This window comes from Heterodontus francisci, chromosome 16 (genome assembly GCF_036365525.1).
Source record: "Heterodontus francisci isolate sHetFra1 chromosome 16, sHetFra1.hap1, whole genome shotgun sequence".
Lineage (NCBI taxonomy): Eukaryota > Metazoa > Chordata > Chondrichthyes > Heterodontiformes > Heterodontidae > Heterodontus > Heterodontus francisci.
In genome coordinates, this window is record NC_090386.1 from 50,492,214 (window position 1) to 50,513,274 (window position 21,061).

General features: G+C 43.6%; 1 protein-coding gene across 3 annotated transcripts in view; it reads left to right on the forward strand.

The window, feature by feature from the left end:
• The window catches only part of LOC137378086 (probable phospholipid-transporting ATPase IIA), a 212,727-nt gene that overhangs the window by 162,207 nt on the left and 29,459 nt on the right, over positions 1 to 21,061 (forward strand). For all 3 annotated transcript variants that reach the window (XM_068048164.1, XM_068048163.1, XM_068048165.1), the window contains exons 22-23: positions 17,962 to 18,026; positions 20,749 to 20,904. In XM_068048164.1, coding sequence (XP_067904265.1) covers positions 17,962 to 18,026; positions 20,749 to 20,904 — 221 coding nt within the window. The remainder of the gene's footprint in view (positions 1 to 17,961; positions 18,027 to 20,748; positions 20,905 to 21,061) is intronic.

Sequence of the window (21,061 nt, forward strand, 5' to 3'; positions counted from 1 at the left end):
CTGAGGCTGTGGACAGTGGCAGGGCTGAAAGGACTAAAAATGAGGGTTCCAATCTAATCCTGCTTCTCACATCCCGTTTCCCTCTCATCCCACAATCTCTTCTGATTCCAAAGCTGCAGATGGTATAAGCATGCATCTTGCTTTCTCCATCACCACAACTCACCACCCCCCACTTTCCCTCATCACAACCTTACTTTTTTGCCTTTCTCCTTTCAGGTAGTCAAGAATTGCCGCCTGACCAAAAAGAGAGTTTTTTAAAAATTCATTCATGGGATTTTGGGTGTCGCTGGCTAGGCCAGCATTTATTGCCCATCCCTAATTGCCCTTGAACCGCTGCAGTCCATTTGGACTTCGTAGCGGTTAGATACAACTGAGTGGCTTGCTAGGCCATTTCAGAGGGCATGTAACAGTCAACCACATTGCTGTGGGTCTGGAGTCCCATGTAGGCCAGACCAGGTAAGGACAGCAGATTTCCTTCCCTAAAGGACATTAGTGAACAAGATCGGTTTTTACAACAATCGACAATGGTTTCATGGCCATCATTAGACTAGCTTTTTAATTCCAGATTTATTAATTGAATTCAAATTCCACCTTCTGCTGTGGTGGAATTTGAACCCATGTCCCCAGAGCAACGCCCTGGGTCTCTGGGTTACTAGTCCAGTGACACCATCACTCAATCTCACACTCAAAGCTACCAGCTCAGATGCTAGCACTGTGCGCATTTTCAACGGTAGCATAGAACATAAGAAATAGGAGCAGGAGTAGGCCATTCAGCCCCTCAAGCCTGCCCCGCCATTCATTAAGATCATGGCTGTTCTGTCCCAGGCCTCAAATCCTCTTTTGGGCCTGCTCCGCATACCCCTCGACTCCCCAATATTTCAAAAATCTATCTATGTCCTCCTTAAATACATTTAGTGACCTAGCCTCCACAACTCTGAGGTAGAGAATTCTAGAGATTCACCACCCTCTGAGAGAAGAAATTCGTTCGCATCTCAGTTTTAAATGTGTGCCCCTTTATTTTGTAACTATGTCCCCTAGTTCGAGATTCCCCCACCAGTGGAAACATATTCTCAACATCTACCTGTCAAGCCCCCTTAAAATCTTACATGTTTCAATAAGATCACCTCTCATTCTTCTAAGTGAATAAAGGCCTAGCCTGTTTAGCCGTTCTTGATGAGACAGTCCCTTCATCCCAGGAATCAGCCTAGTGAACCTTTTCTGAACTGCCTAGTATATCCTTCCTTAAATACAGGGACCAAAACTGTACGCAGTACTCCAGGTGTGGCCTCGCCAACACGCTGTACAGTTGTAACAAGACTTCCTTATTTTTAAACTCTAACCCCCTAGCAATAAAGGCCAAAATTCCATTTGCCTTCCTAATTACTTGCTGCATCTGCATGCTAATGTTTTGTGTTTCATGTACAAGAACACCCAGATCCCTCTGTACTGCAGTATTTTGTAGTCTTTCTCCATCGAAATAATAATCTACCTTTTTATTCTTCCTACCAAAGTGGATGACCTCACACTTTCCCACATTGAATACCATCTGCCAAGTTTTTGCCCACTCACTTAATCTGTTTATATCCCTTTGCAGATTCTTTGTGTCCTCATCACAACATGCCTTCCCACCATTTTTGTATCGTCAGCAAATTTGGATACACTACACTCTGTCCCTTCCTCCAAGTCATTGATATAGATAGTAAATAGTCAAGGCCCTAGGACCGATCCTTGTGGCACCCCACTAGTTATGGCTTTCCAACCTGAAAAAGACCCATTGATCCCGACTCTCTGCCTTCTGTGTGTTAGCCAATCTTCAATCCATGCTAACACATTACCCCCAATACGCTGAGCTCTTATTTTGTGCAATAACCTTTCATGTGGCACCTTATCAAACGCCTTCTGAAAATCCAAATACACTACATCTACCAGTTTCCCTTTATCCACTCTGCTTGTTATATCCTCAAAGAACTCTAACAAATTTGTCAAACATGATTTCCCTTTCATAAAACCATGTTGACTCTGTTTGATTGCATTATGTTTTTCTAAATGTCCTGTTATTTCTTCCTTAATAATGGACTCTAGCATTTTCCCAATGACAGATGTTAAGCTAACTGGTCTATAGTTTCCTATTTTCTGTCTCCCTCCTTTCTCGAATAGGGGCATCACATTAACAGTTTTCCAATCCTCTGGTACCCTACCGGAATCCTGTGTGTTTTGGTATATTATGACCAATGCCTCCACTATCTCTGCAGCCACTTCTTTTAAAACCCTTGGATGCAGGCCATCAGGTCCTGGCGACTTGTCTGCCTTTCGTCCCAAGAGTTTGTCCAGCACCTTTTCCCTCGTAATAGAGATTATTACAAGTTTCTCCCTCCCATTTACACCTTGCTCATCTCTTATTGTCGGGATGTTTATACTGTCCTGCACCGTGAAGACCGATGCAAAATATTGGTTTAAATTATCTGCCATTTCCCTGTTCCCTGTTATTAATTCCCCAGTCTCATCCACTAAGAGTCCCACACTTACTTTGGCTACACTCTTCCTTTTTATATACCCGTAGAAGCTCTGACTGTTTATTTTTATATTTCTTGCCAATTTACTCTCATAATCAATTTTCTCCCTTTTTATTAGTATTTTAGTCATCCGCTGCTTGTTTCTAAAAAATTCCCAATCATCTGGCCTACCACTAGCTTTTGCCAATTTGTACGCCTTTGTTTTTGATTTGATACTCTCCTTAACTTCCTTTTTATCCACGAGTCGTTCATCGTTCTCATCGAGTCCTTCTGACTGGAATAAATGTTTGCTGAGTGTTATGAAATATCTGCTTAAAAGTCTGCCACTGCTCCTCTACTGACTTTCCCTGTTCTATTTTCCCAGCCCACTTTAGACAACTCTTTCTTCATACCTTTGTAATTGCCCTTGTTTAAGTTGAAGACACTGGTTTGAGACCCGTAGAGGTAAGATCTGCATATGGTGAGTCAGTGGGCAAGTGTGAGCTACAGCCAGAGCAGGAAATAGGGTTTTGCAGGTGCTATCTCCCTGGAGGGTGAGGTCATACATAAGTTCTGCTGCAGAGGACTCAGATGAGGACTTTGATGAATCTGCGTAAGGGGAAAAGAGTCATGCACAATGAAATGCTTGGTGCATTGGCAGGCCTGCCAGAAAGCCTGCTGTCACTGTCAAGGAGCATGGAGGAGTCCAGCACCAACTTGGCACCAGACTTCATGTGGAGCTTGGAGCCTATCCTTTTGAGCATGGAAGTGGTGGCCAACGTCATGAGAACATTTGCGGACCAAACCACGATGCAGCGTCTGATGGCCAATGTCTCGTCTTCCATTGCAGTACAAACAGAAGCCACACATTTGAATGCTGCAGTAGAAGCTCATACTGAATTCGGTATTTCAGCTTGTTGCCATGTAAGCACAGCTTGCTGCCATGCAGATTCATACTGCTGCCATCTTGGCTGCAGATAACAGCGCTCAAAGGTGCTCAGCAGTCCAGCAGTTTGCCCTCCAATTTGCCACTGCCTGTCCACCAACCAGCCCGGAATGCTGCCTCTCATGCCACGGTGGTGCAGTCCAAAGCCGGGCCTTCTAGTGCCAGAGCTGCTTGAGGTCGTCCTGTAAGGCCATCTGCCATCTCTTCCACTGAATGTCTGTAGCCTTCCACCAGCCATCCTGTAGCCACTGGGGTAGCTCTGCGTAGGAGCACTAGGCCAGGCATGGGCACTAAAGGAATGCACAAGGGTGACTAGTTGATGTTTGCATGGAATATTAGATGGTTTGCTTGGTAACGTTGGTTTGGAATTTTTGCTTTGTGGTGACTTAGCATTGTAGCCAAGAGGATGCTGTGATAGTCACTAACGCAGGAAGGGTAAGATGTGGGACTGTTTCTGAATGGGGAATTGGGGTTGCATTCACTGGTACTGCATTCAAATGAGCCGACCACAGACAGCTCGGCTGGAAGGGAGATATGGTGGTTGCCTTCTCCCTTCTTCCTCCTCATCCTTGTCCTTATCGTCCTCCATCCTCTTCCTCCGCCGCTGCTGCCTAGGCATCTCGATGTAATTCCGTTTGGCAGTATAGGTCTCACCATTTGCATTCTGCCCATGTGTGCACACCAGTGTTAGAGTGGAATTGACTAAAATGAACCACTTGATGCTCAGTCAGTTCTGTTCCAATCGTCAAAAGGTTTATTTTACACCGGTGGGGAGTAAGACGCTGGGCTTACCATGCGCTTCTCCACTGAACAAAGGAAAATCCACAACAGATATACAGTTACTCAGCCCATCCCGGCTGGACACAATCCAATCACAACGGTTATTGATTACATACATTACATTCATTACCAATAAAATTACTAATTAGGTATCATGTGGTTGTGGGGATAGCTCGTGCTATGCCCCTGACCATCTCAGGATGTTTACCAGGCCCCCTTATCAACTATCCTTGAGTCTTCACAATGAATCTTTCTGCCTCTGTCAGGCCTGCTTTCCTAGCTACTTTGTGCAGTCTGCAATTAGACAGAGCAGCTGTGTTATGCACTGATATGAGGGGCCCTCTTTGGTCAGCCTAATTGCCTGTGCTAAGCAGTACCATGCTCAAGGATGCAAGCTAACTAACTTCTCCCACAATGCCTTGGGTAAATATTCAATTTTGTAACAATATGTGGCTACACTTTCATCTTGTATATATGTGTGTATTTATTTAGCTGCATCGGCCCCAATTTTTCCCTCTACAATCCCCCCTTTCGGTAAAGGACTAACCCTAGCCCTGTTAACCGACATACCTACTTTATTATCCCCATTTTAACCCTGTCCGGTATTCCCTGCCTCTACCTGCTGGCCAGTCACGTGATTTCAGGAATCCCGGTCACTTAAATCAAATCAATATGTCCCAATTATCGTGTCCCTTTGAGGTTAACCTCCAGTGTTGTTCCTTTACCAAAGACTTTGCTTTCTTTCGCATTGTATATCGTTGGCATGATCTACAAGCCAATATTCCCCAGTTGAGAGCCAGTACCAATTGCACTCCCACCAACACGTGTGATATTATCCTGATCCAAGGGTGAATATTGACGTTCATCCCCCAATACCAAACTCTTTCCCACCAGCTTGTACTTTGAAGTTCCTGTTCAGTATTTTCCTTGAGAACCTTTAACTTTCTTTTTAACTGATGGTAAAGCTTCACTGAGTGACCTACTTTGTCCCGTAATCCCCTCAATTCCTCATCTAGGTGTGGGATTGGGGCTTGTTCTGACTCTTTATAATCCTGGAGGTGATCGTGGAGCTGATCAGTTGCATTAATGGTTTCCAGCTCCCGCTGTTGGATATAAACTATCCAGGCTCGTCCTATAGTGACTGGTCATTGAGGGGTAAAACAGAAGTCTGGGTATGGTATGGGACAGCATAAACCTCCGTAGCAGTATGATGTTTCGGTGGTGGACACGCAGTACTTTCCGTTTCCCTGGTATCCCAACCTTGCTAAGTCTCTGTCAGATAATATCGGAGGGAGGTATTGCCCGGTCGATCCAATCTGGTACCTCTCCCCTTTAGAGCTGATTGAGGTTGTGTCTCATTTGTTCCACCATCCACAGCCCATAAGTGTGGCACAATTGTCCCTGCCGGGTCGGCATCCAAAGTGATTAATGGTCTTGGCATGGGCCTCCAGCACCGCTATTCCATCTAATTGTATTTCCATTGTTCTCTGCCCCAGACCTGTTTGATTGGGCCCCCTCAGCTTGAATTATGAGCTCCGTTATAACCCTCCAGAGTCGTTCCACATTCTCGTTTACCCCTTGTGTATCTAAAGAATTGATGAAAGATGCTCCAGTATTGATCCCTGTTACTTCGTCAATTAATATTTTTTCCTCTTGTATGTATGAAATGGGTTACGCCCCGTTATCCTTGTGGTCCCTGTGGCATCAGCAGCTTGTTTCAATATTACAGTGGCTAACATACTATACATATTCTTAGCCTGTTCTGAACAATACTCCAGCATCCGGATACCTGAGACAATTTCATGTTTTACATTATCATACAACGCTTCCTCTGGGCTTCATGTACCCACACACATCCAAAGAACAAAGAACAGTACAGCACAGGAACAGGCCATTCGGCCCTCCAAGCCTGCGCCGATCTTGATACCTGCCTAAACTAACACCTTCTGCACTTCTGGGGCCCATATCCCTCTATTCCCTTCCTATTCATATATTTGTCAAGATGTCTCTTAAACGTCGCTATCGTATCTGCTTCCACCACCTCCCCTGGCAGCAAGTTCCAGGCACTCACCACCCTCTGTGTAAAAAACTTGCCTCGCACATCCCCTCTAAACTTTGCCCCCTCGCACCTTAAACCAATGTCCCCTAGTAACTGACTCTTCCACCCTGGGAAAAAGCTTCTGACTATCCACTCTGTCCATGCCACTCATAACTTTGTAAACCTCTATCATGTCGCCCCTCCACATCCGTCGTTCCAGTGAAAACAATCCGAGTTTTTCCAACCTCTCCTCATAGCTAATGCCCTCCAGACCAGGCAACATCCTGGTAAACCTCCTCTGTACCCTCTCCAAAGCCTCCACGTCCTTCTGGTAGTGTGGCGACCAGAATTGCACGCAATATTCTAAGTGTGGCCTAACTAAGGTTCTGTACAGCTGCAATATGACTTGCCAATTTTAATACTTTATGCCCCGACCGATGAAGGCAAGCATGCCGTATGCCTTCTTGACTACCTTATCCACCTGCGTTGCCACTTTCAGTGAACTGTGGACCTGTACGCCCAGATCTCTCTGCCTGTCAATACTCCTAAGGGTTCTGCCATTTACTGTATACCTCCCACCTGCATTAAACCTTCCAAAATGCATTACCTCACATTTGTCCGGATTAAACTCCATCTGCCATTTCTCCGCCCAAGTCTCCAACCAATCTATATCCTGCTGTATCCTCTGGCAATCCTCATCATTATCCGCAACTCCACCAACCTTTGTGTCGTCCGCAAACTTACTAATCAGACCAGCTACATTTTCCTCCAAATCATTTATATATACTACAAACAGCAAAGGTCCCAGCACTGATCCCTGTGGAATACCACTAGTCACATCCCTCCATTCAGAAAAACACCCATCCACTGATACCCTCTGTCTTCCATGACCGAGCCAGTTCTGTATCCATCTTGCCAGCTCACCTCTGATCCCGTGTGACTTCACCTTTTGTACCAGTCTGCCATGCGGGACCTTGTCAAAGGCTTTACTAAAGTCCATATAGATAACATCCACTGCCCTTCCTTCATCAATCATCTTCGTCACTTCCTCAAAAAACTCAATCAAATTAGTAAGACACGACCTTCCCTTCACAAAACCATGCTGTCTCTCGCTAATAAGTTCGTTTGTTTCCAAATGGGAGTAAATCCCGTCCCCAATAATCCTCTCTAATAGTTTCCCTACCACTGACGTGAGGCTCACCAGCCTATAATTTCCTGGATTATCCTTGCCACCCTTCTTAAACAAAGGCACAACATTGGCTATTCTCCATTCCTCTGGGACCTCACCTGTAGCCAATGAGGATGCAAAGATTTCTGTCAAGGCCTCAGCAATTTCTTCCCTTGCCTCCCTCAGTATTCTAGGGTAGATCCCATCAGGCCCTGGGGACTTACCTACCTTAATGCTTTGCAAGACACCCAACACCTCTTCCTTTTTGATAATGAGATGACTGAGACTATCTACACTCCCTTCCCTAGACTTATCATCCACCAAGTCCTTCTCTTTGGTGAATACTGCTGCAAAGTACTCATTTAGCACCTCGCCCATTTCCTCTGGCTCCACACATAGATTCCCATCTCTGTCCTTGAGTGGGCCAACCCTTTCCCTGGTTACCCTCTTGCTCTTTATATATGTCTAAAAAGCCTTGGGATTTTCCTTAATCCTGTTTGCCAATGACTTTTCATAACCCCTTTTAGCCCTCCTAATTTCTTGCTTAAGTTGTTCCTTTCAACTTTCCTTATCATCTGTTGCCCAATGGGAGGGGCACAAACAATTCCAAAGACACAGCTCTCAGTTACCCCTTCCCCTTTCTGTCTGGTCACGCAGTTAGCACGGTCATCTGTGGAGCACTGTACACATACTGCATCTTTGTCCGGATTCACCATAAGCCATGCATTCAAGTAGGTTCAGTCCCTGTTTTGATCTTTATTCGCTGGTATATACTTCCCATCCAACATGTTGTACAATGCCCCATAGTTCATATAGTCCATTAATCCGTTGTGCATCCATTATCAGGTCTTTGTTCTTCCTCTTCAGATATTAGCATCAGGCCCCACAGCCACTGCAGTCCAGTTCCTTCCCATTCTCCACTAGTGGTTATATTGGTAATTTAAACACACTGCCCTGGTGGTCACCAGGTGTTAGTACTTGTCCATGTTGTGAGTATCCCCTGATGAGGGATACATGTCTACCTGTGGGGACCGAACATGTCCTGGGGAATCCAGGAGTTAATTTATATTCTTATCATCTCTACTCTTTTGAAATTATCTATATGGTCCTGTCGTTCTCGGGCTTCATTCCCCACAATCCTTGCCCAGTTACTAGCCCATCTAATAATAATCCAAATGCCTATCAATACTACCATTATTCCCAGCCCCCCAAGTAGTCCATTCTCAAATGTGTTCTTCCATTCCCGGTATCTCTTTGCGTACCAGGTGGTGTTTATTTCGGAGTCTGTCATTTGCTGTTGTCTTTACATACCTTCAGTTGGGAGCAATGTTTCCATCGGCCCTTCCCTTTACCATTACTTTGTCTCCCACAACAGGCACCTTTGTCTGTTCCTCTTTCATGTTTCTATATAACCTCCTGCCTCACCTTGTGCAGTTGTCTGCACAACTCCTTCAAAAATCTTTTAACCCTTTCTCTTGCGGGTCCTATTTCCTCACTACCTGCTACGACATCCCCTGACAACCTCATTGCTCTTCCTGTCATTATTAAGGTGTTTAATTTATCCTAATTATTATAAAGTCATTTTCTCTATGTGAGTTGTCTCACTGCACTGGCTGCATTAACCATTTCATGCCATGCTGTTTCTCAAGTCAGTAAACACGTTTGAGACCCGTTCGTCAGTGCATTTCACCATGCATTTTGTATGTTAGTTGCTCTGCATTGCAACAAATCACATCTGCACACTTGCACTGGTATCCCAGTGTCATGCCTCATATTCTCAACTCTCAGGTGATCTTATCAAAAGATCAAAAATGGCCAGACTTTCTCTTAAAAACTCATATCTCTAAGAAAAAACTATCAATTGCCAGTCTTATTTACACTTTCCTGACTTTCACTGGAAAATTCTAGGCTTCTTGGAAATTTCACACTATATTAATTTAGCTGTTTGAATTCTAATTTCACCATTTGTTTATCCCCAGAATTCCTTTATTAGCTCTTGCATCAGCCAGATCTAATTGCCAATTCCCATTAACTATAATTCTATTTCATTTTGAGCCCTGGAGAACCTTTACAATCAATATTTATAATTCCTTAAAACAGAAATCAAATATTTCCGTTTGATTCCCGGCATTACTATATACTGCTTGTTTTTTTTTCTTAGATGACATTTTAATTCTTTAAATAACTTGCTAAATTAAACTGAATTTTCAACATCTCAGATTATTCCAAATTCAAATAACAGTAAATTTCCCTTTGAGTGCTTTAAATAACCACTTATATCAATTTAATTTTTGTTTATCAATTCCAATTTCTTATGCCCGGACTTGGTGATATTGCATTTTTTTACATTTAAGACAGAAGTGCTTGCAACTATCTCTCCTTCTCAAGCACTTTGTCTCATTGATAAAGATAGCTGCAGCAAGGTTAATTTCTTTACTTGTCTCCAAGGGGGCGGAGCAAAGCATTCTCAGCTGCGTCGCTTTGCGTAACCCTTTTTTCCTTATCGAAAAGAACTAAACTCCATTTTAAACGTTTTTTTAGTATCCTTCGGATTTTAAAACAACAAAATCTTTCATAACATTATCAACTTCAAAGGAAACCATCTCCATCAGGAAAGACAGCATTTTAGATTAAACTCCAATTGTTTCCAAACTTTTAACATCTTTTGTAAGAGATTTCTAGTCCGAGGATTTTATACGACCAAGATGATTCCAAATTCCAGTTCACGTCAATAAACATTTAAAAGTTTTCCTCAACTTAACAGGTTAGTTAACCTTAACAGTATTATTTTAATTCAGACTTATTAACTTATAATACTCAATAACTACACACAGAACAGAATAGCACGTGCTTTTTTAAAAAGATAGGTAAATTACGTCATTTTTCTTGTTCTTTCTTCAGGCGACTTTTCAAATAACTGTAATAAAACCAAAAACTAAAGAAAAGGTTATTTAACATTCTTACAACAAAAGACTTAACACCAGCTCCTTACTCAAACTTTCATATTTCCTATATCTTCTTTGCTTATCCTTCTCTCCCTTAAGACAATATTCAATCTGTTAACATTTGCTACTTAAAAACAGTCAGTAAAACATGTCTTCAAGTTTAGACTGCAAAATAAAGTAATAGCAGAGTTTCCAATTAAAGCTGTGATTTAAACTTCAAATAGGATTTCTGCCAGACATCTTCAGACCTTCAAGGCTGAAGCTTATCTCTTAGAAAATTGTTCATTGCCTTTTCACAGTTGCAAAACCAACTTTTAAAATGAAAATAAAACTGACTTAAAATATAATTCAAGTTTATATCCCATTCCTGGATGCACAATCTTAAATTGAAATGAACACACTCAACAATCACTTTTCACACTCATTCAACTCCAAACAACTTAATAGATCCATGCTTTCAACATTAAAGCCAGACAACAAAGAGTTAACGACAGTCAGTTCTACAGAACACAAGTTCTACAGAACACAAGTGGTACATCCCAGGGACATTCATTTCATTCGTGGAAGCTTCCAACATTCACACATTCGAATCAAAAGACACAGTAACTTGTTTTTACTCTAAAACATAGTCTTTTATCTCACTCTGCCATAAACTTAGTGAATGCTTTTCTTCTTTTTGTCACCACTCCCTTTGTTTTGCGGCAGGGTTGTGGGGATTCCAATTAGTTTTAATCATCTTATCAATCAATAGGTTTCTTGTTCTTAACTGCCAATAACACGTAAGGGAACCCTTTGGACTTTGAAAAGTCGCCTGAAGAAAGAACAAGAAAAATGACGTAATTTACCTATCTTTTTAAAAAAGCACATGCTATTCTGTTCTAGCTCTAGCTCTGCTTTCTCATTGGCCATACTTGGGTAGGATCAACATCATTTTTTAGTCTACTCTCAGAGGTCCGCCTTTTAGTCTACTCTCAGAGGTCCGTGACTTGTAGTGAACTATTCACTCTCAGAGGTCCGTGACTTGTAGTAACTATTTACTCTCAGAGGTCCGCAACTTGTCGTGAACTACCAACCCTGCCAACTATCAGGTCACAAGCCTGTCACAACTTTACAACAAACTTATGGTAACTCATACAATACACAATAATGCGTTCTAACGAGCTGCCTACCACCGTTTGGCGACTGGTCAGACCCCTCTACAATTTGGATATCCTAGTCGCTGAACACCGCCACCCGGTCCCGGGGAGAATGAATAAACATACTCATCCGGTACTCTGTCAATGGTGGGCACTCTTCAATATCCTGTTCGTCCCAAGTTCGGAATCAGGCTCCGGCCAACTCCCCCTTGGCCCCTTAGTTCCCTTCACCCACTTGATCCTGGCCGTCACGTGGGACTAAGTCCTCTTAATTCAGGCTCAGGCTAGGTGATTGTGATAGCGGGGTTACAGAAGAGCTGACCTACACCTTATCCTGCCGACTACGCCAATTGTTAGAGTGGAATTGACTAAAATGAACCACTTGATGCTCAGTCAGTTCTGTTCCAATCGTCAAAAGGTTTATTTTACACCAGTGGGGAGTAAGACGCTGGGCTTACCATGCGCTTCTCCACTGAACAAAGGAAAATCCACAACAGATATACAGTTACTCAGCCCATCCTGGCTGGACACAATCCAATCATAATGGTTATTGATTACATACATTGCATTCATTACCAATAAAATTACTAATTAGGTATCATGTGGTTGTGGGGATAGCTCGTGCTATGCCCCTGACCATCTCAGGATGTTTACCAGGCCCCCTTATCAACTATCCTTGAGTCTTCACAATGAATCTTTCTGCCTCTGTCAGGCCTGCTTTCCTAGCTGCTTTGTGCAGTCTGCAATTAGACAGAGCAGCGGTGTTATGCACTAATATGAGGGGCCCTCTTTGGTCAGCCTAATTGCCTGTGCTAAGCTGTACCATGCTCAAGGCTGCAAGCTAACTAACTTCTCCCACAATGCCTTGGGTAAATACTCCATTTTGTAACAATATGTGGCTACACTTTCATCTTGTATATATGTGTGTATTTATTTAGCTGCATCGGACACAATTTTTCCCTCTACACCAGAATCATGAGCCAGGTGGTCAGCATCTAACCCTTGTCACCCACTAGCCAGTCTGGTTGACGTGATTGGTCAAATACTGATGGTACAGTGGACTGGCACAGAACAAAAGCATCATGACTGCTGCTAGGATACCAGGTATTGATCTGCATGCTGTGCCTAGTATGTTTCTGGTTCTGGTCACTGCACAATTGGAAAGATATGACAGCACTGGACAGGGTACAGAGGAGATTTACAAGGATGGTGCCTGGACTGGAGAAGTTTGGTTATGAGGAAAGATTGGAGAGGCTGGGGTTGTTTTCTTTAGAACAGAGGAGACTGAGGGGAGACCTAATTGAAATGTGTAAAATTATGAGGGATCTAGATAGAGTAGATAGGAAGGCTCTATTCCCCTTGGTTGAGGGGTCCATAACCAGGGGGCATAGATTTAGGGTAAGAGATAGGCCATTTAGAGGAGATTCGAGGGGAATTTTTTTTCACCCAGAGGATAGTGAGGATCTGGAACTCACTGCCTGAAAGGGTGGTATGTTAATCTGTTAATTATGTATCAATTGTTTGATTCTGTGCAGGTGGAGGGTGTTAATTGGGGTTTTACTTGAGCACTTTTAAGCAGACACTTACTGAGACTGGTGGATGGTTTGAGTGAGGAGCTATGTGATTGTAATCTATTTACTCTGTACAATAAATGTGAAACTGAGTAGAGATAGGCTCCAGCATCATCCTTCCACAACAAGCTTTCTGGAGTTTAACATGGTAGAGGCAAAAACCCTCATAATATTTAAAAAGTACTGGGAAATGCATTTGAAGAGTCATAACCTACAAGGCTACGGACGAGGAGCTGGAAAATGGGATTAGGCTGGATGGCTGCTTGTTGACCAGTGTGGACACGATGGGTTGAATGGTCTCTTTTGGTGCTGCAAATTTCTTTCTATGATTCTGCCAACGGCACATTCAGGAAGTGGAACCCTTTCCAGTTGCGGTACATCTCTACATTTAGATGTGGCACCCAAGAAAAGGCATGTGCGCAGTCAATGGCACCCCTGCACCATGGGGAAGCCTGCTATCCTGGTGAAGCCATGTGCATGGCCCTTCTACTTCTCTCTGGTCAGAAAGGACACAGTGTACTCCCCTATCCGAGCATAGAGTGTCAGTGACCTCCTTTAGACAGGAGTGGATGGTAAACTGCAAGATGTTACATATGTTGCTTGTTCCAGTCTGGAAAGACCATGACATGAAGAAATGCATGGCCATGTCACCTTCACTGCCACTGGCAGCATTGTCCTAGTCCTGCTCTGAGGGTGCAGGTCTGTCAGCAAGAGGTGGCATATTTCAGTGTGCACCTCGTTCATAAAACACAGACGCCACACACACTGTTCCTCAGCGAGGTTGAAGAATGAGAAATGCTCCCTGAAGACCCTGCGAGGATAAGGCCTCTTGCTGAGACCCTTTCATCCCCTTTTTCCTTTACCTTCCTCTGTGTTGCTTCTACTGAATCTCCCTAACATGTTGTGGCCCAAGGGGGTTGGTAATGAGAGCACTCACAACTGGGAGCAAGTGGTCTGACCAGAGGACTTGAAGTCAGAACCAAGGCACTGGATTCCCGGCAGCGGGCAGAAAAAAATGGCGGTTCACGCCGCAATGCCACTATGATCTACACATGGCAGCTCATTATAATATGCAGGGTGTCTGCCCCTGCCCTCCCCCCAATCACGTGACTGCATCGCCTGTTTCTGCACAGGATCTGGTGCCATTTTTAAAGGGCTGCCAGCCTGGCTCAGAGAATGCAGAGTTGCCACCGTTTGCCCCTCCCCACGCCCCCACTACACTAAAAATAAATGTTTGGCCTGTCTACCCCACCCCCCCCCCCCCATACAATATAGTGAAATTGCAGAGTTGAGCTCTCTTTCCACACCACCCACCCCCCCCCCCCCCCCCCCGCCCAACTGCACAAAGTGTAGAGGTCACCCCTTCCCCCCCCCACCCACACTAAAAATACAGAGTTGACCCCGTTTTCCCTTTCCCCATCCCTATACACAAAATGCTCTGGTTCCCCCCTTCCTCACCTCGGTGGCACCAGCTTTCCCTAAACAGGAAAGTGAAGGCATGTGAGTGCCGCCTGCCGCACTGAAGATCTGAATCCAACAGTAAGATCACAGAGAATTGGATTTAAATTTATGCAGAGTTAATTTAAATATTTAAAGTCGAGTCCCGTCACCAAGCGGTGGGGGTGGAGCGCCAAAGAGCCTCGCTGCCACCGGGAAGATCAAGCCCAGCTATCCCAGCGTTAGGCTCCGTGGTGGCAGCTGCCTCTGTGATCTTCAGCTTCCCACATCACTGAGCCCGTTGTCAGGGCCTCAACAAAATTCAGCCCAAGGTCTTCTCCATGTGCAACACCACTCCCTGTAAACTTCACAAACGTTTAACAGCACTTCTGCAAACGCAGGCAGAGCCAGCAGAAATCAATCAGCAACTAACCTGAAAAGTAGTTGATGATCCCTTTAAATAGCAGTAGTGGGGGTCCTTCCTGCTGCTGAACACATGTTCAGCTTTGTGTGTTTAGGAGAGGGTGTTAGCTGGAGCAGTGAGGTCAAAAATAGCAACACTGGCATCAAATCAGCATTACACACTGACTAATGTCATGATAACTCTGGATGCTTCTGGCGCTTGCTCTTAACACCCACGCTAATGTCCTCACCAAACTGGTGTTTGATGTGAGCTGCACTTGAAGTCTGCTCGTGCAGCACAAATGATATTTTGCACCCAAAATAGCACCTGTAGTGCTGAAAATATGGGGGCTACAGATCTGAATTTTGCAGCCAACATGTCTGTTGTAAGACAAAGCTGTAGTTTTTATTCTTTCACGGGACCATTTTTAGTGTAAAAATAATTGAATGTCAGTGTAACTCTGATCAAAGGTGAACCTGTCGTCCCACTGGCATTAAACAGTGCCATCTTCTGACTACAACGATATAGCGAGCTGAGGCAACAAATACAGATCAAACAGTTTAAAAGACTACAATTTTACTTTGGTTCTTGAACTATTTTTCTCCCCTTCTTTCCTGGAGATGTGACTTCTGCTTGGTTACAGTTCCTCAATTGCAGGCAGCTCTCTGATACCTCACCAAAGACCCGAGTGTTAGCAGAACAATCCTTCGTGTGGGGCAAAAAGGAGCAGTGATCACAGCTGAGCCCAATCCTGTCTGCAGCAAGCTTCCACACGCATGTATTTCCCAGCAGTGGGTGGAGGAACAGGGGGTTGCGGGGGGATCACTGGATAGTAATCAAGAGTGGAAATCAGTTAGAAACAATTGTGGGGTTATGATTTCCACCCCACAATTCTTTCTAACTCAGGGCCACTAACACTAATTATATTACTCCTAATCCTCCCCCAGCTGAGATCAGCCAACTCAGCACAGACCCAAGATCAAACCTGTGATCTTTCTGGTCTGTGTGACAAAATTATATGAATTAGTAGTGCACATGAGCAGAAGAGTGAAACACATCACCAGATATAGCATTTCCTTAACTAAAAGCTAGGTGACATTGTTGCATAACACAAAATGACTCGAAATTTACTAAGGAGCTGAATGTACTTGCATCTCTGATTGATTTAAAGAACGTTAATTATCCTCAGATTCTAATAAAAATGCTGTTTTCCCAAATACGAAAGAGCCTGCTGTAGAGGCCAGGAGAAGCATGTAAAGTATTTATACTGTAAGCAGCCCTCTTAAGACATTGTTCATGGTAAATTGCTCGCCCAGATTTTCCCTATTTCCAGGTTAAGGATAATTTGCATAATCTCTCAAGATTCTAGCATGGAAAGTGCCTCCGACTTGGAACTTGCCTGGTGCTGGGTTGGCAGTTATGTGGTGCTGAGGAATTTAAATGTCTGACGCAGTTTAAACAGCAGCCACTGTTGTGTGAAAAGTAGCACCTTCCTTTTGCAAACATCTTCTGCCAGGACTGAAGGGAACAAAACACCTGTTTTCTCCAACAGGGCAAGCAAGGCACAAGGCAGAAGTTGTCTTTATGAGGGCCCATAGGCAAGCAACCTAACTAACATGGCAGGAGGTGGCATGCAGTATGATTGCCAACACTAATATAGCATGTAACTGGAGGCAATATAAGAAGAAATTTAATGATCTTACCGAATTAGCAAAGCTGGGAGAGCCCACTATTATCTTCCATTAATTCAGTGTTCTAACACCCAAAACATTCCTCTTGCACTATTTTAAATTATTTTCAGTGCTTGCCATAAATGATCATTATGTACTGGATACACATCACTAGCCTTCCGCTGGAAGTGTTTTTACTCAATCTTTTCATGGATTTGGGCCAAAGTAATCATAACATAATGTAATTGCATGATGCATTTATGTCATTACAGCCAACAGGAGCTGCACTCTGATACTTATTTTGACATTTAGTCATTACTGATCATTGCAACCCCTCGCTTTTTCTACTTTGCAGGAAAAGACAGCTCAAATCTAAAGCAAAAAAGAACAGGAAGTCTTCTTAACACTCGTGCACTCATCCTGTATGAAGAGGAAGCTCTGCAAATCCTGGGGGTAGAAACCATAGAGGGTGTTGGAGCTGGGGAAAATAAGATTGGCCTAATTTACAGTTTGAATGGGGCTCGTGGTGTAAGAGTTGGTCTGGAAGGGAGTCTTTTGTAAGCGGCAAATGAAGAGAAGAATGGATATTTGGTTGAAGAGCTGCTATGCTTGTGGAAAGAAGGAGTGATGCTTTCCTGTCAGAGAAATCACAGGGGGAGAACATTCATATAATTTATCACAACAAATTAAAATATGCTGCAAATGATTCATTCACTTTAATCTCCAGAGATTTCATTGCGTTGTCTGTGGTACGTATGTTGTGCTACCACAGTGAGTGTTGTATTTCCTCACTGAGCTATCAGGCCCACTATTTTATGCTCTTTTAGGAAAAAAACCCTTTTGTATCTGAGGGTGATTGCAATATCTAGTGTCTACAATCCTCTTAAATATCCTGCAGCCTGTCCTGATATTAAATAGGAATAACACAAATTTTTTTTTTTAGAGATACAGCACTGAAACAGGCCCTTCGGCCCACCGAGTCTGTGCCAACCATTAACCACCCATTTATACTAATCCTACACTAATTCCATATTCCTACCACATCCCCACATTTCCCTACCACCTACCTATACTAGGGGCAATTTATAATGGCCAATTTACCTATCAACCTGCAAGTCTTTGGCATGTGGGAGGAAACCCACGCAGACACAGGGAGAACTTGCAAACTCCACACAGGCAGTACCCAGAATTGAACCCGGGTCGCTGGAGCTGTGAGGCTGCAGTGCTAACCACTGCGTCGCCCCTACTCAGAATTGCCCTACTCAGTATTCCTCCTATTCTGCGAGACAGAGAAGTATGTTGTGCCTAATGTGGAAACCTGTGTGTGTTTGATTTAAAACTAGTTTGAATTTAAGATATGCATGTTTAATTGCAGGTGATGGAGGAAATGATGTCAGTATGATCCAGGCTGCTGACTGTGGAGTGGGAATTGAAGGCAAGGTAAGAGTATTGGGATTTGGAAACCCATCCATGTGTTTAGCTTTTCACATATTCTAAACTGCTCTGTTAATGGTTTGCCCTGGTTAAACTGATTAACCCAGGTCAAATTAACTTCAAGTAATGATTTACAAACCAATTTGCAATAATGTGAATGAGACCCAACTTGTGGGCTGGGTTCACACCAGCACTTATTAGACGTATAGACTGGAATTTAACATCAAGGCAGTGGCCCCGTGCACCAGCTGAAAAGTCAGGGGTGAGCCCTCCTCCGCTGGACCTGGAAGGCACGCTGCTATTTTACATGGCCCAGGCCCTTAATGGGTCTCAGTCAGGACTTCTGCCCCTCTGAGACAGGATATCCCTCCTCCAAGAGTTGCTGTACAATCAGAGGGCCAGCAGCAATTCAGTCCCAGCAGTGCCACCGGGAGCGGTGGCCACTTCTGGGAATGCACCCAGCCAGAGGAGCATGATGGACGCTGTCTTCGGAGCAGCTAAGTGGGGATCAGGCCTTGTTAGGGGCAGTGGAGGTGGGGGCAAGGGATGAGTCAGAGAACAGGGAAGGGGGTAATTACTGGGTATTAATGGGTGGCCTCCTCAGGTGCTAAAGTGCCTATTCGTCGCTGGTAAAATACCAGTGGCGGCAAGAGGAGGCCCTTAAATGGCAATTAATTGGCCACTTAAGGCCTCAATTGGCCTGGGGAAGGCAGGCTGCTTGTCACCTCCCTCGCCACTGGTAAAATAGTGGCAGCAGGTAGGCAACAGGTTCAGCACCACCCTGCTCCCATGCCTCCCATACAAATTTATGCCCCCTCCACCTCCCAGCCTGCTTCCGGGGAGGGGGGTATTAAATTCCGACTATAAGTATGGTTACATACTTGATGTGGACGCACCCCACTGTATCTGCTACATTTCTGGATTGAGCAAAGGTCCACACTGTATGCTTCCTGGCCATGTATTGATATGTTTCCACAGAATTTTTATATTAAGTTATGGCTTATTTTATGTACACGACCTTATGTAATCAACAGTGAACTTCATAAAGTCATTAATTGTGAAAAGTGCTAAGGTGCTATTAGAAATGCAAGTGATTTTAGATGAACCCATAGACAAGGAACAGTAAAGCTCAATATGGAGTTGCTCTGCTAAAACTTCTTCCACATTGTATTACGTACAGTCTGTGCTGATGATGTCCACTCCCGATGTACGGGTCTTGTGTAATTGACTGTCAGTTTTAGTGAGTTCCAGCAAGTTTATCCTTAGGTTGCAGCTGGTTGTACAGGGAGTCAACATCACTATTGCAGGACTGAGCACAACCTTGTACGCTACCTGAAAGTATCTACCTATTGTAAGTGAGGCAACACCATGAAATTAAACTGAGTCGGGGCTTTAAGATCTGTATGAGAGAACTAGAAGGCTGGTATGGAACAACATACTCACGAGTGTCAATTTTGTAAAACCAAGCCTAGTGCAGTTTATATATAAAAAAAAAATCAAGGTTTCAACATGTGGATGAACTGTAGCGCTTAAATTTTATAATTTGAAAAAAAATCAGGTTTCTGAGGGAGAAGCCAACCAGAAGGGTATTTTCAAAGCAAAAGGTCACAGTCCAGAGAGACTGAGAGGCCATAAAAAACAGGAATTAAGTGACAAGGAGTGATCATTAAAGGCCACTTTCAAGGAGAAAAGATGTCTAATTTTCAGTTGGCAGATGTATCTAAACAAAGGCATCTTCCTTCGGAAATCCGAGGAAAACACAAAGAAATCCCACCAGTTCAGTGCATATTTATTCTGACAGTATCAAGGCTCTGTGGAAATGGACCGAAGAATAGGTTTCAAATAAAACAGCTCAGGTCAAAATATCTTCGCAAATTCTTTGTTTCCCTTAGCAACTTTCCAAACTAGATCTTAAGATAGTGCCTTTTTTGGCTTACTTTGAGCACTGTTTAATACAATTATTTAGGTATGTCACACTGATTAACACATTAGCGCCTTTTAGTTTAGTTTAGTTTAGAGATACAGCACTGAAACAGGCCCTTCGGCCCACCGAGTCTGTGCCGACCATTTATACTAATCCTACACTAATCCCATATTCCTACCACATCCCCACCTGTCCCTATATTTCCCTACCTATACTAGGGGCAATTTATAATGGCCAATTTACCTATCAACCTGCAAGTCTTTTGGTGTGTGGGAGGAAACCGGAGCACCCGGAGGAAACCCACGCAGACACAGGGAGAACTTGCAAACTCCACACAGGCAGTACCCGGAATTGAACCCGGGTCGCTGGAACTGTGAGGCTGCGGTGCTAACCACTGCGCCACTGTGCCGCCCTACATTAGCGCCTTGTTGGTCAATACTTCTAGAAACATTGCTAACTGGAGTAGGTTTGGATTTACATTTACATTAATTTAATTGTTTTATCTGGTGTGATATAAAGTAGAATGGATTAAATGTGCTTAGACTGTGATTTAAATCATGGAATGAGGTGGTGTACTGGTTTAGAACACTGTCCTTTCATCTCTGTCACCTGGGTTTGACTGGTACAGTGAGATTGCTCAGTTGGCTTCTTTTATTGTTTCGATCACCTGAAAATTTGTTATTGCTTGCTTTCTTTGTGCCCCAAAAGGTAAATTACTTTGCCAGAAACTTTCTTAAGTTTACAATTTAAGATAAACCAACACTATTAAAAAAAGTCATATATTTTTCTTTTTAACTTCTTTAGGAAGGTAAACAGGCATCTTTGGCATCAGATTTCTCTATAACTCAGTTCAAACACCTTGGTAGATTGCTGATGGTTCATGGGCGCAACAGCTACAAAAGATCAGCTGCTCTTAGCCAGTTTGTGATCCACAGGAGCCTGTGTATCAGTACCATGCAGGTAACCAAACCGCTATGTTCTTAGAAACAAATGTTTAATTAGACATAACTAAGAAGATGTATAAAGTGACAGGATTGCTCAGGCAGCAAAATAATATCGGAAACACATAGTAGGTTAGCATGTCAGATGTCATCTGTAATAAGAAGTGACAGGTCGT